This window comes from Delphinus delphis, chromosome 8 (assembly GCF_949987515.2).
Source record: "Delphinus delphis chromosome 8, mDelDel1.2, whole genome shotgun sequence".
Taxonomy (NCBI): Eukaryota; Metazoa; Chordata; class Mammalia; order Artiodactyla; family Delphinidae; genus Delphinus; species Delphinus delphis.
Window position 1 is genome coordinate 13,962,985 of NC_082690.1, and position 23,499 is coordinate 13,986,483.

The following is a 23,499-nucleotide window of genomic DNA, read 5'->3' on the forward strand; positions in this document are numbered from 1 at the left end:
CAGGCCCGGCAATGGGTGCGGCTCACAGGACCAGCCCCTCCTCTGCCAGCAAGGGAAGCAGAGGGCAGCCCTGCCCATGCTACGTACTGGTTTCTGCAGTCTCGTACTCGCTGTCTCTGAGAAGCTCAAAGATGTCCACTTCGACCTTGGCCTTGCCCAGCCTCTCGGGAGCACGGTTGATGCGGTTCTTGGCCAGGGTGATGGACAGCCGCTCCCCTCTGCTGCACTCCATGGGGTCATCCAGGATAGCAGCTGTGGGCAGGCAACCACATGGACACAGTTGGTACCCTCTACCGTTACGCGTCCTCCTACTCCAGTCTCCCCCCCGTGCCGCCTTCCACCTCCACCCTGCCATCCTCAGAACTGTCCCCAAAGCAAGTCCCCTGCATGCTAAGGGTCTAGGTCTGTAGCCAGGTGTGGCGGTGAACTCTAGTGTGGCTAGTCACCTCAGGGACACTGTAATGCCACGGCAGGCCACCAGGGGCCCTCCCTGGAAGAGGTCCCCAGGCTCAGGCATCGCGATACCCTTGAACCTAGGTTTACCTGCACACATGGGCACACGTGTGCAAAGGGAGGGAGATGGCAGCAGTCCTTTGAAAATGGTATTCTGGGCATATGAGAAACTCTCCTTGAGGTGATCTAGGGTTGAAGAAGCCCAGGTTTGAGAGGGAGACCTGTGGTATCAGGAGCCGCTACAGGGCCCTGCTGAATGCCTGTTGTCCACCGATGACACATGTCACCTAGTGAGCTACATAGTTTCTATGAACTTCTGTCCTCACTGAACATGGGGAAGAGTAAGACAACCTCATGGGGCTGGTGTGGGAATTCAGTAAGACAATGTATATACGTGGCACATCATCACAATTTAATCAGTGTGACAATCAGTGTGAATGGTTGGAGTGGTGTGGTACCAATGCTGCCCAACCTCTGGAAGCAGTATTAAGGATGCGTGTTAACCTGAGTTCAAATCCCAGCCCCGCCCCGTCTTAGCTATGGGGCCTCTGTCTCCTCACTTGTAAAATGGGGAGAGAGCCTCTTCTTTGGGTTCCAGTGAAGATGACATGGGTAATGCGTGTGAAGCGCTCAGCGCAGTATCTGGTGCACAGCAAACACTCAGTAAATCTAGCCATTGGTATCATTCATTCTCTTGGTAGAGGAAGTTACACAATTGAAAATCTCTGCACAAAAACTTGTACACAGGAGTGTGGGTGAAGGGATAAATTAGGAGGTTGGGATTAACATATACACGCTGCTATATATAAAATAGATAACCAACAAGGAGCTCCTGTATAGCACAGAGAACTATACTCATTAGTTTGTAATAACCTATAAGGGAAAAGAATCTGAAAAAGAATATATATATATATATATAACAGAATCGCTATGCTGTATGCTTGGAACTAACACTATATTGTAAATCAACTATACTTCAAATTAAAAAACTAAAAATAAAATGTCCTAAAAATAAAGTTACTCTGTCTAAATAATAAAAAAAAACTTGTATACAAATGTTCCAAGCAGCATTATTCGTAATTGCCAAAAAGTGGGAAAACCCAAATGTCCATCTACTGATGAGTGGATGAACAAAAATGTATATCTATACAATGGAATATTACTCAGAAACAAAACGGAATAAAGTACTGATGTATGCCACAACATGGATGAACCTTGAAAACATTATGCTCAGTGGAAGAAGCCAGACACAAAAGGTCATGTGTTGAAAGACAGCATTTATATGAAATGTCCGGAATAGGCAAATAGAGACAGAAAGTAGATTAGCTGTTGCCCAGTGGCAGTGGTGGTGGTGAGGAAGCTGGGGAGAAATGGAGAGTGACCACTAATGCACATAGTGTTTTGGGGGGATGACAAAAATGTCCTAAAATTCATCACGGAGATAGCTGCACAACTCTGTGACTATACTAAAAAATGCTGAATTGTCTACTTTAAACGGGTGAATTGTGTGTTATATGAATTATATCTCAATAAAGCTGCTACAAAAATAAAGATCAAGCTTATCTTGCAGAGCTTGAAGCCGCAGAAGAGCAACACAGAGAATCAGACCGAATAGATTTCACTGACACGTGGCCCTTGAATCTCTGTGGCTGGTATGGACAGAGACCCAGTTTCTGTGCCATCTTTTCTGTATAAGGTTCCCGTATCTCCTGTGACCCATTTTCCAAACCAAAACCAGGACACAGAATATGACAAAGCACTTTTTTTCTGATTTGTGGATTTATTTATAGGCATAGCCTTACTGAACAATAGAAATTAGATTTCATTTACACGGGTTGGCCATACGTGGGGCCACAGAGGTACATCCCAAGAACTAGGCGATAAAGTAGGCTTCTGCGAGTCAAGTAGCAAAGTCCATGCACACCTGATAGGATTAGCCCCCTGAGGGAATGGACAAAGGACCGGTAAATGTATGACTGAAGAGCCCAGAGACACCTAAAATTCCTACCCAGGTCACCTTAGGGAAGCAAGACCAGAATGAGATTATTACTTAGGAAGCAGAAATGTGAACAATGACACTGTGCTGTCCCAGGAAAGGAAGACTTTGGGAATAGAAGGGAAGTGGGGCAGCCCAGAGGAGCGATTCTCAAACGGTGTTCCTTGGAGGGCCCCTGGGTTCCTTCAAGAAGCAGAGGGGAAGGCTGAAGGGAGGTCTCTAGCCCCACACCAATTTCAACCAGCACAACTCCACATCCATCAGTTTTAGATATCGGAGTTCTCCAAAAGACATGTTGTGGAGAAAAGAAATGTTTCACTGTTAAAAATATAATAGAAACCATTAACCCAGCCCTGGAGCATAGAAAAGAGACATCGAAAGTGTCAGGAGTTGGCAGTGCCGTCCTGCATGAGTCACAGGAGAGAGGCACCGGGTCCATGGGATACTAGCCTCATGTTAATAGGTACACATTTATCCAGCGACAACGGCAGGGTAAGTCCTAGCGGACTTACCTAGTCTCACTGTCTGCAACAACTCTGTGAGATAAGGGTGTTATCTGTGTCATCCTCACTTGCAGTGAGAAAACAGAGGTCACAGAGGTCAAGTGGCCCGCCCTCGTTCACAGGGCTGGTGAGTGTAGAGGAGGGAGGGGATCCCAGGTCAGTTTCATATGGACCCTGCATTCTTAACCACAGGTCATATTCCTTCTAATGAAATTCATATTCCCAGGGGTTTGCTGCTGAGAAGGGCGTAGGCTAGGTAGGTGTGTCTTAGGCAGCTCACACTGCTATAAGAAAACACCATAGGGGCTTCCCTGGTGGCGCAGTGGTTCAGAGTCCGCCTGCCAATGCAGGGGACGCGGGTTCGTGCCCCGGTCCGGGAAGATCCCACATGCCGCGGAGCGGCTGGGTCCTTGAGCCATGGCCGCTGAGCCTGTGTGTCCGGAGCCTGTGCTCCGCAACGGGAGAGGCCACAACAGTGAGAGGCCCACGTACCACAAAAAGAAAAAAAAAAAAAGAAAACTCCATAGAGTGGGTGGTATTTATTTCTCACGGTTCTGGAGGCTGGGGAGTAGGAGATCACGGTGCCAGCATAATTGGGTTCCAGGGAGGTCCTGCCTCCTGGTTTGCAGATGGCTGTCTTCTCCCGATGTCCTCACACGGCAGAGAGAGGGAGATCAAGCTCTCTGGTCACTTTGAAAAGGGCACTGGGGTCTCACCTTCAGGACCTCTCCTAAACTCAATCACCTCCCAAAGTGGGGAGGGATAAATTGGAAGTTTGGGATTAGCAGATACAAATGACTTTCTATAAAATAGGTAAACTACAAGGTCCTACTGCATGTATAGCACGGTGAACTATACTCACTATCTTGTAATAAACCATAATGGAAATAAATATATATAAAACTGAATCACTTCGCTGTACACCAGAAATTAACACAACATTGTAAACCAACTATACTTCAATTAAAAAAAAAACTGGTGTGTGCTATGGACTGAATTATGTCCCCCCAAGTTCCTTTGTCAAAGCTCTAATGTGTGCGTTTAGAGAGATAGGACCTTTAAGAGGTAAGTAAGGTTAAATGAGGTTATAAGTGTTGGGCTCTGATCGCTTGGGATTGGCATCCTTAGAAGAGACAACAGAGAAGGTTCCCTCCCACTTTCTTCCACCCCCAAGGCAGGAAGCAGGCTGTCACCAGGAACTGACCCTGCAGCACATTGACAGCAGACTTTTAGCCTCCAGAACTTGAGAAATAGATGCCCCTTGTTGAAGCCACCCAGCCTGTGGTATTTTATTATGACAGCCCAAGCTGACAAAGACAATGTGCTAATTAATATAAACCCTCACATGCAGGACGCCAGCCAGCCACGTGACACCACACAGTGAACTCACAGAGCGTCACCAGACATACTTTGAGACAGAGGGATCATGGCCAGGGGTGGGGAGAGGGGATGGCAGGGAAGAGAGAATGTGGGAATGATACGCTGAGGGGCACATGAGGTCCCCTCGGTGCTCAGCACTCAGGACTCTGCCTTCAGAGGTACCTGGCAGGTGCTCACCAACTCACTAAGATCCACAGTCCCGCCCTCCCTCCCTTGCCAGCCCCCGTGCCATTCTGGGCACCACTTTTTCATTAGGTTTTAGGTTTTAGACACTAATTAATTTCTGGCTGGGAACAACCTCAGCTGGGTGGTTGGCTGGCATCAAGCATACTGGGATCAGAATTATTAGGATGACCACCGGAGCCAGACTCCAGGGCTGGGGCAGCAAGGATGAGGCTCAGGCCTTCTAGGGACACCTGAGGAGCATGTCCGCAGCAGGCATTACGGAGCAGCGTCCCTGCTGTCCAGCGCTCACCTGCAGGGCCCGGGGGTGAAGGAGAGCAGCTGGCACAGGACTGAATGTGTGGCCGCTGCCCCTAACCTTCAGCTCCAGGCCTGGCTGTCGGGCTGGGCCAGGATGCTGAGTCCCCAGCCGCTGCCTAAGGAGGAGCCACGTCATCTGGCACATCCTCCACCCCTGCAGCCACAGTGAGGCTGATCGGGGCCAGGGGTGATCTGCCTCTGCAGCAAAGGCCAGGCTGAGACGGGGAGACGTGTTTAGGGACCAGGGTCTGCCCCCTTGCCAGCCATGGGGACTCTGCAATGACTCTTCAAACCCACATGGACTCATGACTCCTTCCCGCCCAGGGAGCCACAAGCCCTCACATTTCCCTTGGCCTTTCTCCCCGCGAGCCAAGTGCTTTACCCTCTGCTGGGACGTCTCTGAGTTCTAAGGCTCGTGCCAAGGGAAGGGCGGCCTGCTGACTCTGCCCACCTCCACCCAAGCGTCCCTCCATGTTCTGGGCCCACGCCTGTCTCTACTCTGGAGAGGACGCCTCCCCCAGGGCTGGCAGGCTGGGGCTGCCCACTGGGGTGCTTTCTTACTCACCCCTAGTGGTCCTGGCCATGACCACCCAGGGGAGGATGTGTGATCACTGACCCGCTCAGACCCCTTAAGCCTCCCCGTGGTCTGAAGGGTTGGTCCCAATCGAGCCTCCAGGATGGCATCAGGCCCTCCACACCTTTCTACCTGCGGCACACCTTCCATCCCCCTAGGGACAGTGCCTCTGAGCTAGGACCTGGGCTGACAGGTTATGTTCCCTCCTCTATGCCTCTGCGGACACTGGCCCTGCCTCTTATTCCCCCTCTCCCTACAAGACCCACCTCAGACCACCTCTTCCAAGAAGTCTCCCCTGACTCCCCAGGCCAGTGCTCTCCTTGGATTTCCACGCACTGCCTTGGAAGGGTATTTACCTTTCCATTTCCAGGTGAGTTTCCTCATCTAGCTTGTACCTTAAAAGCCCAGAGCAATCCCTCCTTCCTTTGAAACTCCCCAGATTCCGCATCCCACATCAATTCCCCCTTCTTAGTACACTCACAGGAACTTCTCTGTACTTGTCCTCAGACAGTAACCACTTCTGACTTTCTATTATTTATTATGCCCATTTGTCCATCTTTTCTCCCCTAGACAGCTGCCTCCTGAGGGCGAGGGCCATGCCTTATTCATCTCTGCAACTGTGCAATCCCAGATACATACGCACTGAGCCCTTAATGAATGGTATTGAGTGAATAAATAATGTAAGGCCACTGTATTCTCATGCCCTACAGCCAGGAGCAGACACTGTGCCTGGTGCAGTAGGCATTAGACTAGGCGTGGACTGGGGACAGTTCCTATGCCCAGGCCTGCAGGGCAGAGGACCTGGGCGGACCCCTCCTTCCCAGGTTTGGGGCTTTCCTGCTCTCTGCTCACCTGTGTCCATCAGAATGGGGCTTGCCTTCCCTCCACAATTTCTCAGCAGCCCATAAGTGACCCCTCTGATGGAAAATCAGCCTCCTTAATCCCTTGGTCCTTCCAGAGTCCCGCTGCTGAAGATTTCGAAGCACTTCGATAACTCTTACCTCTTTAAGGGCAGGAGTAAAGAGGTTTCACTGGAGAGTCTTATAGGCAGTATCTATAACGCGCCTACAGCTGTCAGAGCCCTGTGCCAACAAGAAGAGGAGGCGATGTGAGCCTCCAGGGAATCCGCTGGCTTTGCTCCCAAGCCAAGCCCCGGGCTGCTGGCTCCCTGGGGCCCCAGCCCCTCACCATCACTCATCGGGCATCTCACTCACCTGTGTCCTCCCAGTGCCCCTCGTTTCACCCCTGTTGGTCCCAGTCATCTTGCCGGAGGCAACCGCACCACTGTGCAGGCTGCTCCCACCGCAAACTCACACCCTCCCCCTCACCTGGGGGCCACACGCATCATATCCTTGTCCTCTGACATTACAGCGTATCTGTTTGCTGGGGCTGCCACAACAGCACCATGGACGGGGTGGCTTAAACAACGGAAATTGATTTCCTCCCAGTTCTGGAGGCTACAGGTTCAAGACCAAGGTGTCGGCAGGTTTGGTTTTATTCTGAGGCCTCTCTCCTTGGCTTGCAGATGGCCGTCTTCTCCTGGTGTCTTCACAAGGTCTTTCCACTGTGCCATGTCTGTGTCCTAATCTCCTCTGCTTAGAAAGATATCGGTCATGTTCGCTTATGGCCCACTCATACGACCTCACTTTAACTTAATTACCTCTTTAGAGACCCTACTTCCAAATACAGTCACATCCTGAGGTCCTGGGTGTTGGGATGCTAACAGATGAATCTGGGTGGGGAGGGACGGTGTACAATTCAGGCCACACCATGGACCTTCACCTCTAGCCACTGCCTGCTCTCACCTCCCCACTCAGCCCACGGGCTGGCTAAACCGAGGCCGCTCTCGGTGAACTGCCTCAGCTTTGTGCCCCGACCTCTTTCCACCGGGCTCAGATGGGGGGGGTCCTGTGAGAGGAGGTCCCCAGGCCTGGCTCTCTGCCTCACCATGCCTCCCTGCTCTCCTTTATGTTCAGTGTCTGTCCCAGACCCACTCATTCCTCTCCACTAAAACATGGCCAGAGCCTTCCCCTCCCATCGGGACCCTCCACTGACCACACGGACCAAGCATGTCCCTCTGGCCCTCCCTTTACCCCACCTGCAACTCGGGTCAGGCTTCTCCAGTGATGGATCAACGTTTTCTAACGCTACCTCATCCCACCCTGGACTCTCCCTCTGTCCCCACCACCCACTCAAACTGTACTCGCAAGGCAAATAACCTTCAATAGCCCTTTTTTTTTTTTTTCTTTTTCCGGTACGCGGGCCTCTCACTGTTGTGGCCTCTCCCGCTGCGGAGCACAGGCTCCAGACGTGCAGGCTCAGCGGCCATGGCTCACAGGCCCAGCCGCTCCGCGGCACGTGGGATCCTCCCGGACCGGGGCACGAACCCGTGTCCCCTGCATGGGCAGGCGGACTCTCAACCACTGCGCCATCAGGGAAGCCCCCAATAGCCCATTTTTGCAAAACTGGTGGACACATTTGATTCCTTGTCTTATTACGTCCCGAGCTGGCATGACTGTTTGTATCTGCCACGTGCTGTTCAAAGAACATTGTGTGTATCACCTCATTTAATCTTCACGCAACCCTACAGCTTACTGTCCCATTTTATAGGTGAGAACATGGAGAAAGAGGCCGGTTAAGCAACTTGCCCAAGATCACCCAGCTCTTAACGGCAGCCTTGGTCCAGCCCATGAGCCACTAGACCACGTCATCAGGTCGCCTCCCGGGTTCTCTTTGCATCTGAGGGTCCCCGGTGCTCTTTTGTGCCTGGGACCCTCAGCTTCTGTGGCTTCCATGGCGCGGCACCCCTGGGACTTTCCTCCTACTTCTCTGCCCATTCTCTCAAGGTACACTTCTCCTGCCTGACCTTTAAATACCGGGGAACCCCAAGGGGCTGTGCAGAGCCCTCTTCTCACCTGACTCCCAGGGGCTTCCTAAATGACCTCGCTCACAGCCACCTCCATGGGGGTACTTGACTTATGTCCACCTGCCTGATGATCCCTCCATGCAAATGTCTGACGAGGATCCCAAATTTAGCAAAACCCAGACTAAACCCACCCTCTTCTCTCCTGTATTCTCCCTGATATATTCCTGAGTTTAGTTAACGCAGCACCAGCTACCCAGGCATCATGGCCTCACCCCAATTCCTCACCTCCTGGTTGCTTCTGATTTTCCCTCCTCAAGATTTCGCAAATCACTCCTTTCTCTCTGGTCTCAATACTGCTGTTCTAGTTTAGTCCTTTCATTTCAGTGATTTCACTGCAACCTCATAACTCTCACTTTTTACTTTTAATTTTTAATGTTTTGATTTATATTTATTTGTTTTTATTGAAGTACAGTTGTTTTACAGTGTCACCAGAGTTTTAACCACCACCCAGCACTCCACAATCACTCCCACACACAGCTGCCAGAGTGATTCCTTTAAGGTACAAACCCTCGCTTTTAGCTTCCAATCTCCAAATAAATGAATTACTTGATATGGCAGACAAGAGCTGGCTCTAGCTTTTGAATCTTATATTCTGCTTCTCTGCTCATCTGTCTCCAGCTTCTAGAAATACTGAACCACCTAACTCCTATAGTACCATCTAAGGTGCGCGCGTGCACACACACACACACACACACACACGGTGCTGCTGTGTGCCAAATACTTTAGCTTAATCTCCTCCCTCTGCGTCCTCACCTTTGCCCACTCACCACTCCTACTCAGAATGAATCCTCAGCTCAGACCTCCCCTCCTTCCGGAAGCCTCCTCTGAACACAAAGGTTGATCAAGTGTCCCAACTATGTATATTCATAGAATCCCATGCATCTTATTCTCTAATTATCGGTTTAGTCTTTCACTTTCACGCTTTCATTTTTTCTGTCCCCAGTGCCTGGCGCCTCGCCTGATAACACTTTATCAGCGTTAGAGCCAAATTTGTTTTGGCTTTTGAGGAATTATATGCTGACTTCTATTCTTCCATCAAAATTACTAGTCTGATCCACACATATATGGACAACTTACTTTGACAACAAAGGTGCAGTGAGAAAAATGGGCTTTTCAACAAATGATGCTGGAACAACTAGATATCCATGTGTTTTAAAAAAGCTTCAAACCCCGTCTTATGCGATATACAGAATAAACTCTGTCTCACACTATATACAAAAATTAATGCAAAATGGATCATAGACCTAGAATTATAAAACTTCTAGAAGAAAATCTTTGTGACCTTGAGTTAGAAAAAGATTTCTTAGATGTGATGACACCAGAAGCAACACGCATGAAATTAAAAATTGACAAACTGGACTTCGTCAAAATGTTAAATGTCTGCTCTTTAAAGACACTGTTAGTAGAATGAAAAGATAAGCCACAGACTGAGAGAAAATATTACATGCAAAGCATATACCTGAAAAAGACTTGTATCCAGAATATACAAAGAGCTCTCAAGACTCAACAATAAGAAATCAAACAACCCAATTTTTAAAGATGGGCAAAAGATTTGAACAGACGCTTCAACAAAGAGGTTATATAGGCAGCAAGTAATCTGTGAAATGTACTCAAGAGCATTAATCATTGGGGAAATACAAAGTAAAACCCTAATGGGATATTGTCAGAAACCCATTAGCATAGCTAACACTTCAAAGCTCAACCACACCACCTCGGTGAGGAGGAACTGGACCTCTCATATGCTACTGATGGGGCTGTAAATGGGGTATGACCACTCAGAAAACCATCTGTCAGTTTCTTGAGAAGTTCAACATACATCTACTGTATAATTCAGTCATTCCACTCCCAGGTAGGTATCCAAAAGAAAAGAAAGCACGTGTCTACACAAAACTATGTAGACAAATGTTTATAATTACTTGATCCAGAGCAGTCAAAGACTGGAAACACTATCAACAGGTGAATGAATAAACAAACTGTGGTCTCTTCATACAATGAAATACTAGAATGAAACAAGGCAGACAACAAAGACAGCATACTGTATGTTTCCATTTTTATATATTTCTAGAAAATACAAACTAATCTGTAGTGCAGGAAGCAGATCTGTAGTGCAGGAAGCAGATGCCTGGGGCTGGGGCTGGGGCAGGAAGGAGCAGGCTGAGGAATGAAAACGTGACACCAGGAAACTCTTTTTGGGCGATGAAAAAATTCTCTATCTTGGTTGCGGTAATGGTATTTACAGGTGTACGCACGGCAAAACTTATCAAATTTTACACTTCAAACTACATGCAGTTTATTGTCTATAAGTTATACCTCAGTTTTTTTAAACATCTTTATTGGAGTATAATTGCTTTACAATGGTGTGTTAGTTTCTGTTTTATAACAAAGTGAATCAGCTATACATATACATATATCCCTATATCTCCTCCCTTTTGCGTCTCCCTCCCACCCTCCCTATCCCACCCCTCTAGGGGGTCACAAAACACCGAGCTGATCTCCCTGTGCTATGTGGCTGCTTCCCACTAGCTATCTATTTTACATTTGGTAGTGTATCTATGTCCATGCCACTCTCTCACTTCGTCCCAGCTTACCCTTCCCCCTCCCCATGTCCTCAAGTCCATTCTCGAGCAGGTCTGCGTCTTTATTCCTGTCCTGCCCCTAGGTTCTTCAGACCATTTTTCTTTTTAATTCCATATATACGTGTTAGCATACGGTATTTGTTTTTCCCTTTCTGACTTACTTCACTCTGTATGACAGACTCTAGGTCCATCCACCTCACTACAAACAACTCAGTTTTGTTCCTTTTTATGGCTGAGTAATATTCCATTGTATATATGTGCCACACCTTCTTTGTTACCTCAATTTTTAAAACATGCTTTTATGAGAAAAACATTACTAATCCTCTGGCTCCTTCCTACCTTCTCCATCCCCTCCCCCTCCCCCTCAGCTAATGAAGCATCTTAAACTCTGTGGTCTACACTTACTGCCTCCAATTCCTCTGCATCTTCTCTATCCCGAGCCTCCACCACCTCTGGATTCACCCTCAGAAATCACCAAGGTTCTCCTTCCTTAGTTTTCAGAGTTTTGAAGCTCTCTCAAGCATTTGTGACTGGAACCTTTTTCTTGGCGTCATCTTTTGACATCCGTGATATGACACTATTTTGATTTTCATTCTGAGCACCTTCACCCCAACCCCCTTCCCTAGCTCCCTTCCCTTCTATATAACCCTAGTTGTCTGTGTTCTCCAGATCTCACACTCTGGATTTAGTCCTCAGTTCATTTTCTCTTCATGTGCATTTTCTCCCCTTGAAGAATTGATTAATTCTCAACTATCAGCTTTATGCAGATAACCCCAGAATCTCTGTCTCCAAGCTCAGTTTCTCATCTACACATTAGCCTCCTGTTTCTGGCTGCTAAAGGAAAACATCCCCTTGGAGATCCTTCCAAACTCCATGTCCCAAATGTAACCCTTTATTTTTCATAGAATGGTGGGGGGTCTCTCTGACTTCCCCATTGCAATTAATAGCAGCAGTTTCCCACACATCATCCATGTCAGAGCTGTCTTGCACGCCCCCCATCCTTCAGCCACTCTACCTGCTCAGTCACTAGGGACCGCTAAGGGATTTGCTTCCCATCCACTGCTTTCTTTCTGTCCCCACTGCCGCCATCCCGCCTCTCTCCTGCGATTCCCCTAACTTGTTACCTGCCTCCAGTCTCTCCCGCACTCATCCAGCTACTCCACACTGCAGATTCACCTGCCTGGCCCCTAACCCCTGCACAATCTGGTCCCCACTTGCCTTTCCAGGCTCACATTCTACTAAATTCTCTGACCACCTAGTTAACACCTAGGCAGTCCTTGCTGTCACTCTGCCCTGTGTCTTTTCTCCAGGTGGTCTCTTCTTCCTGGAAAGCTCTTAGCTTTTCTTTATCCACATCTAAATCCTACGCAAATGATGCCCCACTCTCCTGCCCACTCCCACCCTGCCCCTGGCAAGCGCTGGACTGCTCTAGCCCGGCTAATCTTGCCCTCTTCAAATCCCCCAAAGCGCGTATTATCAGCGTCATTCATTAAGCACGTAATCTGTGCTTTGTAACTGCTATAAGTCATTCATCCATTCATCCAATCATCCCTTGATTAATTCATCAAACACCTATTCAATGCCTATCTTAAACAAGGTACTAGGTATATAGAAAAGGATAAGATATGACCATAAACGCAAGTGGCCACAACCCAATATGGTATGTGATTGACAAAATCATACTACACTCCAGCCATGAGCCACTCAGGTGCTCACTGTGCTGGGGACTCACAGAGAACTAAGACCAGGCCCTTGACTCTCAAACCTTTGGCCCCTCCTGGGAGTTGGCAGTGGTGCTGGGAGAGACAGACTGTTACTGTATAATGGAGTTAGTGGATCCATAGAGAGAATCACAGATGTCTAAGGAAGTACAGTTAAAGGAAAACCAACCTCTTCCGGGTGACGGAGGGAAGTTTTAGGGAAGGCCTCATACATTTCTCCAACACACACATGGTGAGACCTACTAACTACCAGGCACTGTGCCAGGTTCCCAGAAGACGCAACCTTGAAGGAGGCACGTGAGTTTCCCTGGAGAGGCAGGGCAACCAAGTGTGTTCCCGTGTGGGGAGCCCCCAAAGGCATGAGGAAGCCTGGGTTGACTGGTTCAGCTGGCATGAGGGGCCCGAGCCCCTGGCAGGGGAGGCTGGACAGGAGGACAGGAGCCTGAGCATGAAGGACCTTGTGTGTCATGCCAGGGAATTGAGAGAAAACAACAGGAGGATTTTCCACAGACAATGACATCATATTTGCATTTTAGGGTTATCATGCTCACATCGTAGTAGATATACTGGCGAGAGTTCATGAAATGGGAGCTGGGAAGATCAGTTTGGGGGTGACGTTAGTAGCCCAGGAAAGAGAAATGAGGCAGGTACTGAGGGGCAGGACGATGAGGGTCAAAGACGTGGGGCAGATTCAAGCGAGATTCGGGAGGTGGAATCAAGAGGGGCCGCTGGGAGGAGATAAGAAGGGCTCTGGCTTCACTTATCGTTTAGGTGGTGACATCGCTGACTCAGATGAAGAGTAAGGGGAGAGGAAGGCTGTTCTCTTTTGTTTCTGGAGAAGGGTAGAATGATGAGTTTGGGGTGGTATTCATTAAGTTCGGGGTACTCTTGAGCAGCAAAGTTGCTGGCCTGGCTTTCCCGAGAACCGTCCAGGCTGGAGGCATAGTCCTGGGAGACCTCGGGGTTAGGGTGGTGATGCCAATTTGGATTCGGCATAAGGTGAAGAGTAAGGAGAGGACAGGGACGGGGCTAGGACCAAGGGGCTCAACATCTGGGGAGAGTGTGGAGGAAGAGAAGCTGATGCAAGAGACACAGTCGTCAGTGGTTGGGATGGAGGAGGGAAGGAGGATGGACGTCAAGTAGATTAAGCACTAAAAATTTTCCATGAGATCTGGCAATCAGGAGGTCACTGGCGATACCAGCAAGAGCTGTTCCCATGTAGAGGTGGGGGCAGTATTTAGGTGGCCACAGGTGAGAAGTCGCTGAGAAGTGACTGGAGTCAAGCAGCTCGTCTTCAAGAAAAGGAGAGCGATCAGGGCAAGAGGTGGCGTGAATCACATTGCCCAAGGGAGGGTCTTTAATTCACATGAGGGGGCTCAGAAGAAGGCCCCGAAGGGGAGGGAGAAGCTGATGATGTCAGAAGAAAGGGGCCACTTTCTGAAGCAAGTCCTGCAAAAGGCTGGTCAACAAAGAGCCTGAGCACAGGTTACAGGTTCACCTGGGCTGGGCGGGGACAGCGGGGAAGGGGGAAGGAGGCGGGGCCGACAGTGCTCACTGTGCCCCTGGTGCCCTCTCCTTTTCTCCCTTTTAACAACAGAACACCCCGGTGTTACCTGGACCCCTGGAGGCCCAACGACAGATTCATTTCCCAGTGTCCTCTGCAGCTGGGGGAGGCCAGAGCTGAATTCCAGCCGTCAGTATGAGTGGACGCAACCGTGGCACACCCAGACCATCTTGCCCTGGACTCTCCTTCTCTTTCTTGTTGGCTCAAATGGTGACAACAGGAACGTGAGGAAACTACATGTTGATGATGGTAATGCTGCTTCTGCCTCTACCAGCCCCCGCCAGCCTTGGACCACCACTTACCTCCGAGACCCTTCCATCTTTGAGCTACTTCATTTTCAGGTCTCCTTGTTACTATAGCTCAGCCTAAATTCTAACCAGTGCCATCCAATAGAAATATAATGCAAGCCACACACGCAGCTTTAAACTTTCCAGTAACCATGTTGAACAAGTAAAAGGAAACAGGTGAAATCATGCAATTAATTTTAATAATATATTTCATTTAACCAAAAATTCCAAATATTACTATTTTAAATTCTAATAAATATAAAAATCACTGAGATATTTTGTATTCTTGATTTCATACTAAAACTTCGAAATCCAGGGTGTGTTTTATCCTTACAGCACATCTCAGTCCAGACTAGCCGCACCGCATGGGCTCCGTGGCCAGCGGCTACCATATCGGACAGCACAAGTCTACCTAATTCTAACAGATGGAGCTTTAGATAGATTTGGGGGGCGGGAGCATTGAGAGAGACTGAGCTTGAGCTTCTAATTCCTCTGAAAAGAGGTAAGATAATCACTTTCTGAGCCAGTGTGACACAGAAGGGATGGGTAGTTTCAGGTGAAAGCTTAGCATAGGTGCTCTGAGATGTAAATGTATTTCTGTTTGGGCCCAGTTGAAATGAAGAAAGTTGGTGTGTTTCTGCAAGCGGCCTCGGGGCATGGACAGGAGCAGGGCAGGTAGACATCAGAAGTGTCAAGAGTAGGAGTTATTAGGTGGGTGGGCAGGACGAGGGGACAAAGGAATTGAAGGCTCTTACAGGAGCGTTAGTGGGGTGACGGGCCGTGTTCTTTCCACTTGATGGGAAAGCCAGTGAAACCCAGAAAAAGTTGTCCAAATGGTTTGGCCCAGAGGGGCTGAGGAACACGTGGGGCACCTGGATTGTGAACATATGGAAAAGCATTGAGAGCAAGACGGTAGGAGCTAGGGGCAGAGGATGCTGTTTGCAGACTGCGGGATTTTGAAATTAAGGTTTTAGAGGCAGAAGAGGACTAAGGGTTGCCACAATCCAGAGTGAGGTTCAGACAGTGACGTGGAGAGGGAGAAGGTCACTGGAAGGGAGGACGTTGAGGATCCCCAAGGCAGTGGCACGAGAGGGGAGGATCCACGGGCACTGAGGGTGATCAGGGCGAGAGACAAGGTAGGATGAGAGGAAGGCTGTGAGGCAGGAACCAAAGCCACAGATGAGAAAGGCAGGCACTAGGGGAGCGGAGGCTTGTCCTGGGGAACAGTGGTAGCGGGGGAGCAGGTAACCACACCTGCCTCTCTTCTGAGTGAACAGTTGCCTCTGGAGATGGCTGGAAGAGAAGCACTGCACCTGACAGGTTTGGGTTCTAGCAAGTGGAGGGGGGCTGTGTGACGGGCTTGACATCTCAGCAGAACTGGGGCTCCGTGTCAAGCTGGCACGGATGTGGAGGGAGGTCAGGAGGGGGTGTCCGAGTGGAGGAGGCAGCACAGAGCGGCAAGGGGGAAGCATCCGAGGGGTGATGGGCACTGGGGTCCGCACACAGTCGTGCGGAGGGCTGCGTCCTGCTACCGCGCGACTGCCCTCTGGGCTGGGAACCCTGTCTCCGCTTTGCCGGTGTCCTCCATCTCACTCAGCACAGATCCGGCCAAACTCGTTAAAAGACTCGATCCTCATGTGCGTTAGTTGTCACACGTTCCAAACACGATTCGCCTTCCGGTCCATTCCTTAATCCTTCATACTCCCACAGTTAATGAAAGGAGATGACCTCCCGGAAAAAAATGTACGAATAAAGGCCTCTGTAAGGTCTCTGCACACCCTACTGATATTCCCAGTTAACCCCAAGCTCTTCCTTTCTCTCCCTGCATCTTGCCACTTCCCTCTGGGTTGTCTTTGGGGAAGGAGAGTCCCCTTGCGTTCACATGGTCACAGGTCTGCGGCAGTTCCCGTGGCCAGTTCCGGCTGGACCAGTTGCACAACTGTGGCAGGGCAGTGCCCCGCACTGCCACACTCAAGGCTCTCTGCACACAGCCAGGCGGGGGGACAGAAAGAGCGGGCCGGAGTTGCCCGTTCGTCTTCTGTAACAGCTGCTGGTGACAGCTTTCCGGCCAAGTTATGGGATGGAGCGGACTGAAGCCAGAGGGCTGGGGAGCGATGGGGGATGCTGAGAAACTTGGCGGGTCTAGCTTGTACAAGGATGCCAGGCAAGGTCTGCTTTTATTCCAGAGGAGACTGAGCCCAGGTCAACTTCACAGGGGTGGGGCGGGGGGGATTCAATGTGATGAGCCCTTACTGAACACCTATCTGACTCCAGGCACTAGCGGGGTAGATGCATTTGAGAACCCAAGACATAGAGTCATGAAGCAGCCCTGGCCCCTGTTCTAAAGACTCATTGATTAGCTGGGGAGATGGTGATGGGGGACAGGGAAGGAGGGCAGAGAGCACAAGCGACATGCTGGGCAGACTCTGAAAGGTGAGCTCAGCTGGGCAGCTGCCAGGTGCCACCCACAGAATCCATGCTCCTCTGTCACCACGGCTCCATGCTGTCTGTGACTCACCTGTCAATTTCCATCACATGATGTCACCATTGTTCCATGCTCCCTCCCTGACTCTAGGGCGGGAGATCCTAAGCCATAATCCCACTGAGGGGTTCTCGTCTCTACATTTTACCCAAAGCTGTGATAAATGAGAGTGGTGCGCACCCGAATCCACCACGCAGGAGCTTGTCACCTCCAATCACAAACAGCAATTACGATGGGAGCTAGAAGTCTGACACATTGGTTGATGCTAATCTCTCTTCCACCCAAGCAAGTGAGAGATAAGGACAGATAAGAACTGCTTTGAGTTCTTTGCAAGAATATGGCCAGAAAAATCTGAAGGGCCATTACTTTGATTGTTTCCACCTTGGAGTTATCTGTCTCTTTTCCCAGGACATCAAAGCACAAGTAACAGATCTTCTCCGTTCACCGTCATCATCCCCCTGGGAAACAGTCAGAACAGGACAGAGAAATTTATCCAGGAGGACATGGCGTTAGAGCATCTAAGCTAGGGCCCCACATGGGAGAAGTGCTCTGTTGAATACTCATTCACCAATTTATTTGAAAAATATTCAGATAATGTCATCTTCTCTTTTGTGTTGTTTTCCTAAGGTGGAAGGGAGGAGATTCATACCAAGAACATGTGTCAAAATTCTAGGTCACGTTGTAATGACTGTTTCTGATTGGGGAGGACAGTCACTGTTCTACGTGCTGGGGAGACAGAGTCCTCATGGGGTCTACATCTAGAACGTAGGCAGGAGCTCTGCCTCACTGCCTCTTCAGCCTCCCTGGGGCTAGCACCTCCCTATCACCCTGCCTCCCTCATAATCTGCACAAGTCTGAACATCCTTTGTGACACTTCACCAAAACCAACACCTCTTGGGTCTCTCTTCCCTCAAAAACCCGTATCATGCACCATATTTCACTTGGAGACTAACTCACTTGTTAGCTGGTATCCATGGGCACCTCAGGGTGTCTCTGGGGAATCACGTGTGCTGGGCTTTGTGGAGGGACAGTGGGGGGTTGGGGTGGTCCCTTCAGGGAAGAACAATGGTCCTGGCCACCTGGAGCCCAGAGGAGCAGCCCAGGATGGGGAGGGGAGCCCTCCAAGGTGAGGGGAATCTGCTCAAGTTCTACACCAGAACCCAGCAGACCACGTCTCGTTTTTCTGGGCAACTTGACACTGACTGGCTGAGTTCCCTAATGAGCTGTTTGGGGCTGAAAGAGATGCTCAGCGGCTGCTGTCAGCATATTTAAAATGCGTAGAAGGACAAAGGAAAAGAAGTAGCACCAACCTGCAAGAGATAAAAAGCAGTCCCCCTCTGATGCCATATGCCCCAGAAGTAAAAAGCTAGTAAATTTAATTTAGTGTAGACCAAGCAATTACCCACTTTAAAAATTAAGGGCTGAGACCATAAACCCAGGAAACTTCAAATCTTTATGATGAGCAGTGTAATGAGAGAGAAAGCAGGACAAAGGAAGAAGAAAAAGGCAAGAGGAGAGGGGAAGGGAAAGAGGAACAAGAGAAGAAAGAGGAGGAGGGGAAGAAAAGGGGAGGAAAAAGAGACACAGGATTAGCAGGGCAGAGCGGAGACGGTGAAAAACAGGAGGGAGGAGAAACCGAGCATGTGCACGTCCCCGGAGGGATTTCCCGTTCTTGGGGTCTTCTGAGTCTCTTGCTAAAAAGATTTAAAGTCACAACGGTAGGCACAGATGGCAACAAAATCTTGCCCTGCGGAATAGAAAATATTCACTCCTGTTTTTTTCTCTCCATCCCCACAACTGCCACCTTAGTTTAGAGCAGTGTTTCTCAACCTCGGCACTACTGACACTTGAGCCTGGTAATTCTTCGTTAGAGGGGGCTAGCCTGGGCATTGTACAAAGTTTAGCAGCATCCCTGGCCTCTACCCACGAAATGCCAGGAGCACCCTCCCCAGTTGTGACACCCCGACATGCCTCCAGATATTGCCAGGTGTCCCGGGGCGGGGGAGAGGAAAACTGCCCCCAGGTGAGAACCACTGATTTAGACCATCATCATTTCACAAGTCCACTCTGGTCCCTGAGAGCTGTCCCTCCTTTCAGAGTCTTGCTGTTCCACCAACCCTCTACATAAATCCAGAAGAGGAATTCCCCCAGGGCCCCACGTCGAGGGGGTCACTTCACTATTCAGAACCACTTAAGAGTATCCCAGTATCTACTGAATACAAAAATAACACTGGATACTCACTATGTGTCAGGTTTTGTTCTAAGCACTGGAAATAGACTGGTGAACGGGGCCAAGACCCAAACTCGAGGATCTTATGCTCTAGTCGGGGAAGGCAGACAGTGAACATGTTAAGGAAGAAATGTAGGATAATTTCCGATAGCGAGAAGTGCTTTAAAAAAAAAATAGGGTCTCAGGAGAGGATGATGGGGGTGGTCAGGGAAGGTGTATCTGCAAAGAGGCATCATCTGAGCCGAGACCGAAATAATGAGGAGGAAGAAGCCATCGGGGAGAGGAAAGAACATTCCAAGTTGAAGGAACCAGAAAGAGCTTGGGGCTTCCCTGGTGGCGCAGTGGTTGAGAGTCCGCCTGCCGATGCAGGGGACACGGGTTCGTGCCCCGGTCAGGGAAGATCCCACATGCCGTGGAGCGGCTGGGCCCGTGAGCCATGGCCGCTGAGCCTGCGCGTCTGGAGCCTGCGCTCCGCAACGGGAGAGGCCACAACAGTGAGAGGCCCGCGTACCGAAAAAAAGAAAAAAAAGAAAGAGCTTGGCAGGCATTGGAGTGCAGTGGCTGGAGTGTAATGAATGCGGGGAAGGAGGAAGGAGGAAGGGGGGGATAGAGGCGTCGTATGCCTCCTGGGTCATGATGAGAAGTTTAATTTTATTCCAGTTGCAATGGGCAGTCACCAGATGGTTGTAAACAGAGCCCAACTCCCTAACCTAACTCTAGGCTTCATAATCTAACCCCTAACCCACCCCACCCCCCTCAATCTGCTTCTACTCCTGTACAAAGTGGAGTGTGCATCTGTCTCCCGCAAAGGATATTACAACACAGACTGCCTGGTCCCACTCCCAGAGTTTCTGACTCAGTACAGGTCTGGGGAGGTGCCCAAGAATTTTCAGTTTTAACAAATTACCAGGATCTGCTGCCACTGCTAATCCAGGGACCACACTTTGAGTAACATTCTCTGAACAAACTCGACTGCTTCTGAGACGTGCCTTCAACCATGTTATTTTCGTGAGGAGACGACCCACAAGTCTATCCCTCCTCTGCAATTTCTCTGTATCAAACTCTCAGCCATTCTTCAAGGTCTGGTTCAAAAACTAAGTCTCACACATCCCTTCAGTTATCACCCCAGGAAAATGGACCACTCCCCCTGTCCAGTCATCATTCGGACACCATCTGTAAGTGACCTGCAGGACACATATTGGTGTGAGAGCCTCAGTTCCCTTCTAAACCACGACTTCTTCCAGGGCAGCGTCCTCATCGTAATAAATCGGTTTAGAATCCTTCTCTCTTTTCTGTTTTGAATGAGGTGAGCTATAATTAAATCAATTACTTATATAAATCACTAACACTGTGTCTTCTTTTTTACCTCACATTCATTTGGATGGCCATTACCAAAAACAAAAACAAACCCCCCCCCAAAACAAAAAATAACAGGTGTTGGCAAGGATGCAGAGAAACTGGAACCCTTGTGTACTGCTGGAGGGAATGTAAAATGGTGCAGCTGCTATGGAAAATAGTACGGTGGCGCCTCAAAAAGTTAAAAATAGAGTTACCACACCATACCCAGCAATTCCACGCCTGGGTATATATTCAAGAGAATTGAAAGCAGGGTCTCAAAGAGATATTTGTATACCCACGTTCATAGCAGTGTTATTCACAATACCTAAAACATGGCAGCAACTCAAGTGTCCATCAACAGATGAATGGATAAACAGAATGTGGTGTAGACATATGATGGAATATTGGTCAGCCTTAAAAAGGAATGAAATTCTAAGACATGCCACAACATGGATGAACTGTGAGGACATTATGCTAAGTGAAAGAAGTCAGACACAAAAAGACAAGTACTAGATGATTCCACTTACATGCGGTATCTAGAGTGTCCAAATTCATAAAGACAGAAAGTAGAAAGGTGGTCGCCAGAGGCTAGGGGAGGAGGGAAGTGGGGAGTTATTATTTAATGGGTACAGAGTTTCAGTTTTGCAATATGAAAAGAGCTCTGGAGATGGATGGTGGTAATGGTTGCAAAACACTGTAAAAATGTACTTAATACCGCCAAGCTCTACACTTAAAGATGATTGATATGGTAAATTTCACGTTATGTGTACCTTACCACAATTAAAAATAATTTTGAATGGAAAAATGGGTCTTCTTTTATAGTTTACAAAGCACTTTCACACATCTTATCTCATTTGCACCTTTTAATAATCTAGAGGATGATAGTAAAATATTAGCATTCCCATTTTACAGATGAGTAGTAACAAGTCCAGAAATATCAAGACAACTCAAGGACACGCCGCTGATGCGTTGAGGGGTTAAAACTGAAGAACAGATCCTTTACTACCAATACGCTGTGCAGTATATTCCAGTGCTTTTCCTGGAATGTTCTGTGTAATAAATACATCACTTCTTATGTGCTAAGTGATGTATGGATACTAGCTGGCGAGTTGGGAGGAAGGAAAGAAGGCAAGGAGGGAGGAAGGGAGAGAAGGAATTATTTGATGTGAGGAAGGTGCCTCTCTCATGATTTAGGGAAAGAGGGAAAACCAGTATTTGCTGGATGTTTCTACGTCCCTGGCAGTCTGTATATGTTTTTTCTCTTAACTTTTACACACCACAACCCTATAATGGTGGGTGATACTTTTATTCTTTTTTAAAATTATTATTATTATTATTTTAATTTGTAGATGATGATAACGAAAACCAAGTGCTTAAACCACCTGACCACTTTCACCTCTACTTTGAATCCAGGCCTGTGTGACTCTGGGCCCAGGCTCCCACTACTGGGCAACAAGGCCACCTCCATGTTCTAGAATGATCTGGTTAACACACATTCCTGTCCTCGATTAGCAGTCAACTGATTATGTACCCAAGTCACTGCCTTCCTCCACCAGCACCCCAACCAGGGCACTTAGAATTCAAAGAGACGCTTTCTTGAAATGTTCTTCCCTCTCGGCAGGCCCTCTGACCAGCCCATTCTGCTTGGGCTCTCAGGGTGAGCAGAGGTCAGGCCTGTGGGAGTTTCTCCTTCACTCTCCTTTCCTCCTGGCTCACACAGGCCTGTGCACCATCTCCTGCAAGACTGGTTGGTCCCTCCTCTTTGTCCCAGGGCTCACACCCCCCGGGGTCTTCACAGCGGGCAGGGAAGCATCATACCCGGGCAACCACTCCTTTGTCCCAGCCCTTCCCCTCCCTCATGAAGGAACACACCATGGAGGCCAGCACTCCCCGCTCCTGGGCCTGATGGACAAGAAACAGAGGTACGTCCCGCCAGGGGCCGAACTGCTAGACAGGGTTCCCGGGAAGCCCACTCTCTCGACTCACCAAGGCATCTCACACCACCCCTTCCACGCCAGCTCATTCCCCCAGCCCTGCCTCCAAATAGTCTGGTACTTTGGAGCTGCCCGAGCCGAAGGCATCCCCAGGCTGCCCTGTTGTAAGAATGTGTGTGGAAGGATCTGAGTCCCCAGTGATTTGAAGCAAGGGCTCATCGACCCCTGCGTGATGAACTTGGTTGCAAACGTGGCTCCAGCCCCTGATTCTCCATCACACTCTGTCATCTAGTAGCTTTCATGCCTCAGCATCCGGAACTGGTTAGTCTAGCAAATGTTAACCCACTCCATGAATCTGATGGTAATGAGGTGGACTTTCACTTTCTTTATCATTAGAGCTGGCAGACCCAAAGGGTAATTTAGTGTTTGAAAAGGCTGCTTTTAAAACTTTATGTCAGGGGACGCATTGCCAAAGGCAGCCTAATAACTGCACCATTATATACAGACTCAAGCCTTTACTTAAATTCACGTTCATCTCATCCCTGTCTATAAAACAGAGGGATATGTATGGAGTCAGTCTTTAATCTTCAAAATAAATGTATCCTTCTTGTTTTTCTCCCCCAGTCAGTCTTCCTGGCGTCTGCAGAAGCTTGCTGGGGGTCTGATCCTGTCTCTCTCAGGCACTTTTCAGCTCCTGTCCATCAAAAGGACATTAATTATTCAGCAAGCCTCTACCACATGCCCACGGTGCAAGCGGTGGAGATGCAAGATCGACATGTTCATGGTCCCTGCCCTCAAGGAGCTTACAGACTTGTATGGAAATGGACGCAAACAACTGCAAGATGAATGGCCGTGAACACTCTGTCCCACTTTGTTTTTGTCCATAGCACTTGTCAACTTCCAACACACTCCACACTTCCTTGCTTATTTGCGGTCCCTTGGTCTCTGCTGCAATGTAAATCTCCGTGGGGCAGGAATGGTGTCTGTTTTGCTTTCTGCTATACTCCAGCCCCAGCACAGCACAGAGAAGGCACTCAAGCAATACTTGCCGA

General features: G+C 49.0%; 1 protein-coding gene across 3 annotated transcripts in view; it reads right to left on the minus strand.

Annotated features, from left to right (window-relative positions):
• Positions 1–23,499, minus strand: part of GRIK4 (glutamate ionotropic receptor kainate type subunit 4) — a 312,480-nt gene that overhangs the window by 174,746 nt on the left and 114,235 nt on the right. For all 3 annotated transcript variants that reach the window (XM_060017132.1, XM_060017131.1, XM_060017134.1), the window contains exon 2: positions 88–252. In XM_060017132.1, the coding sequence (XP_059873115.1) occupies positions 88–252 (165 nt within the window). The remainder of the gene's footprint in view (positions 1–87; positions 253–23,499) is intronic.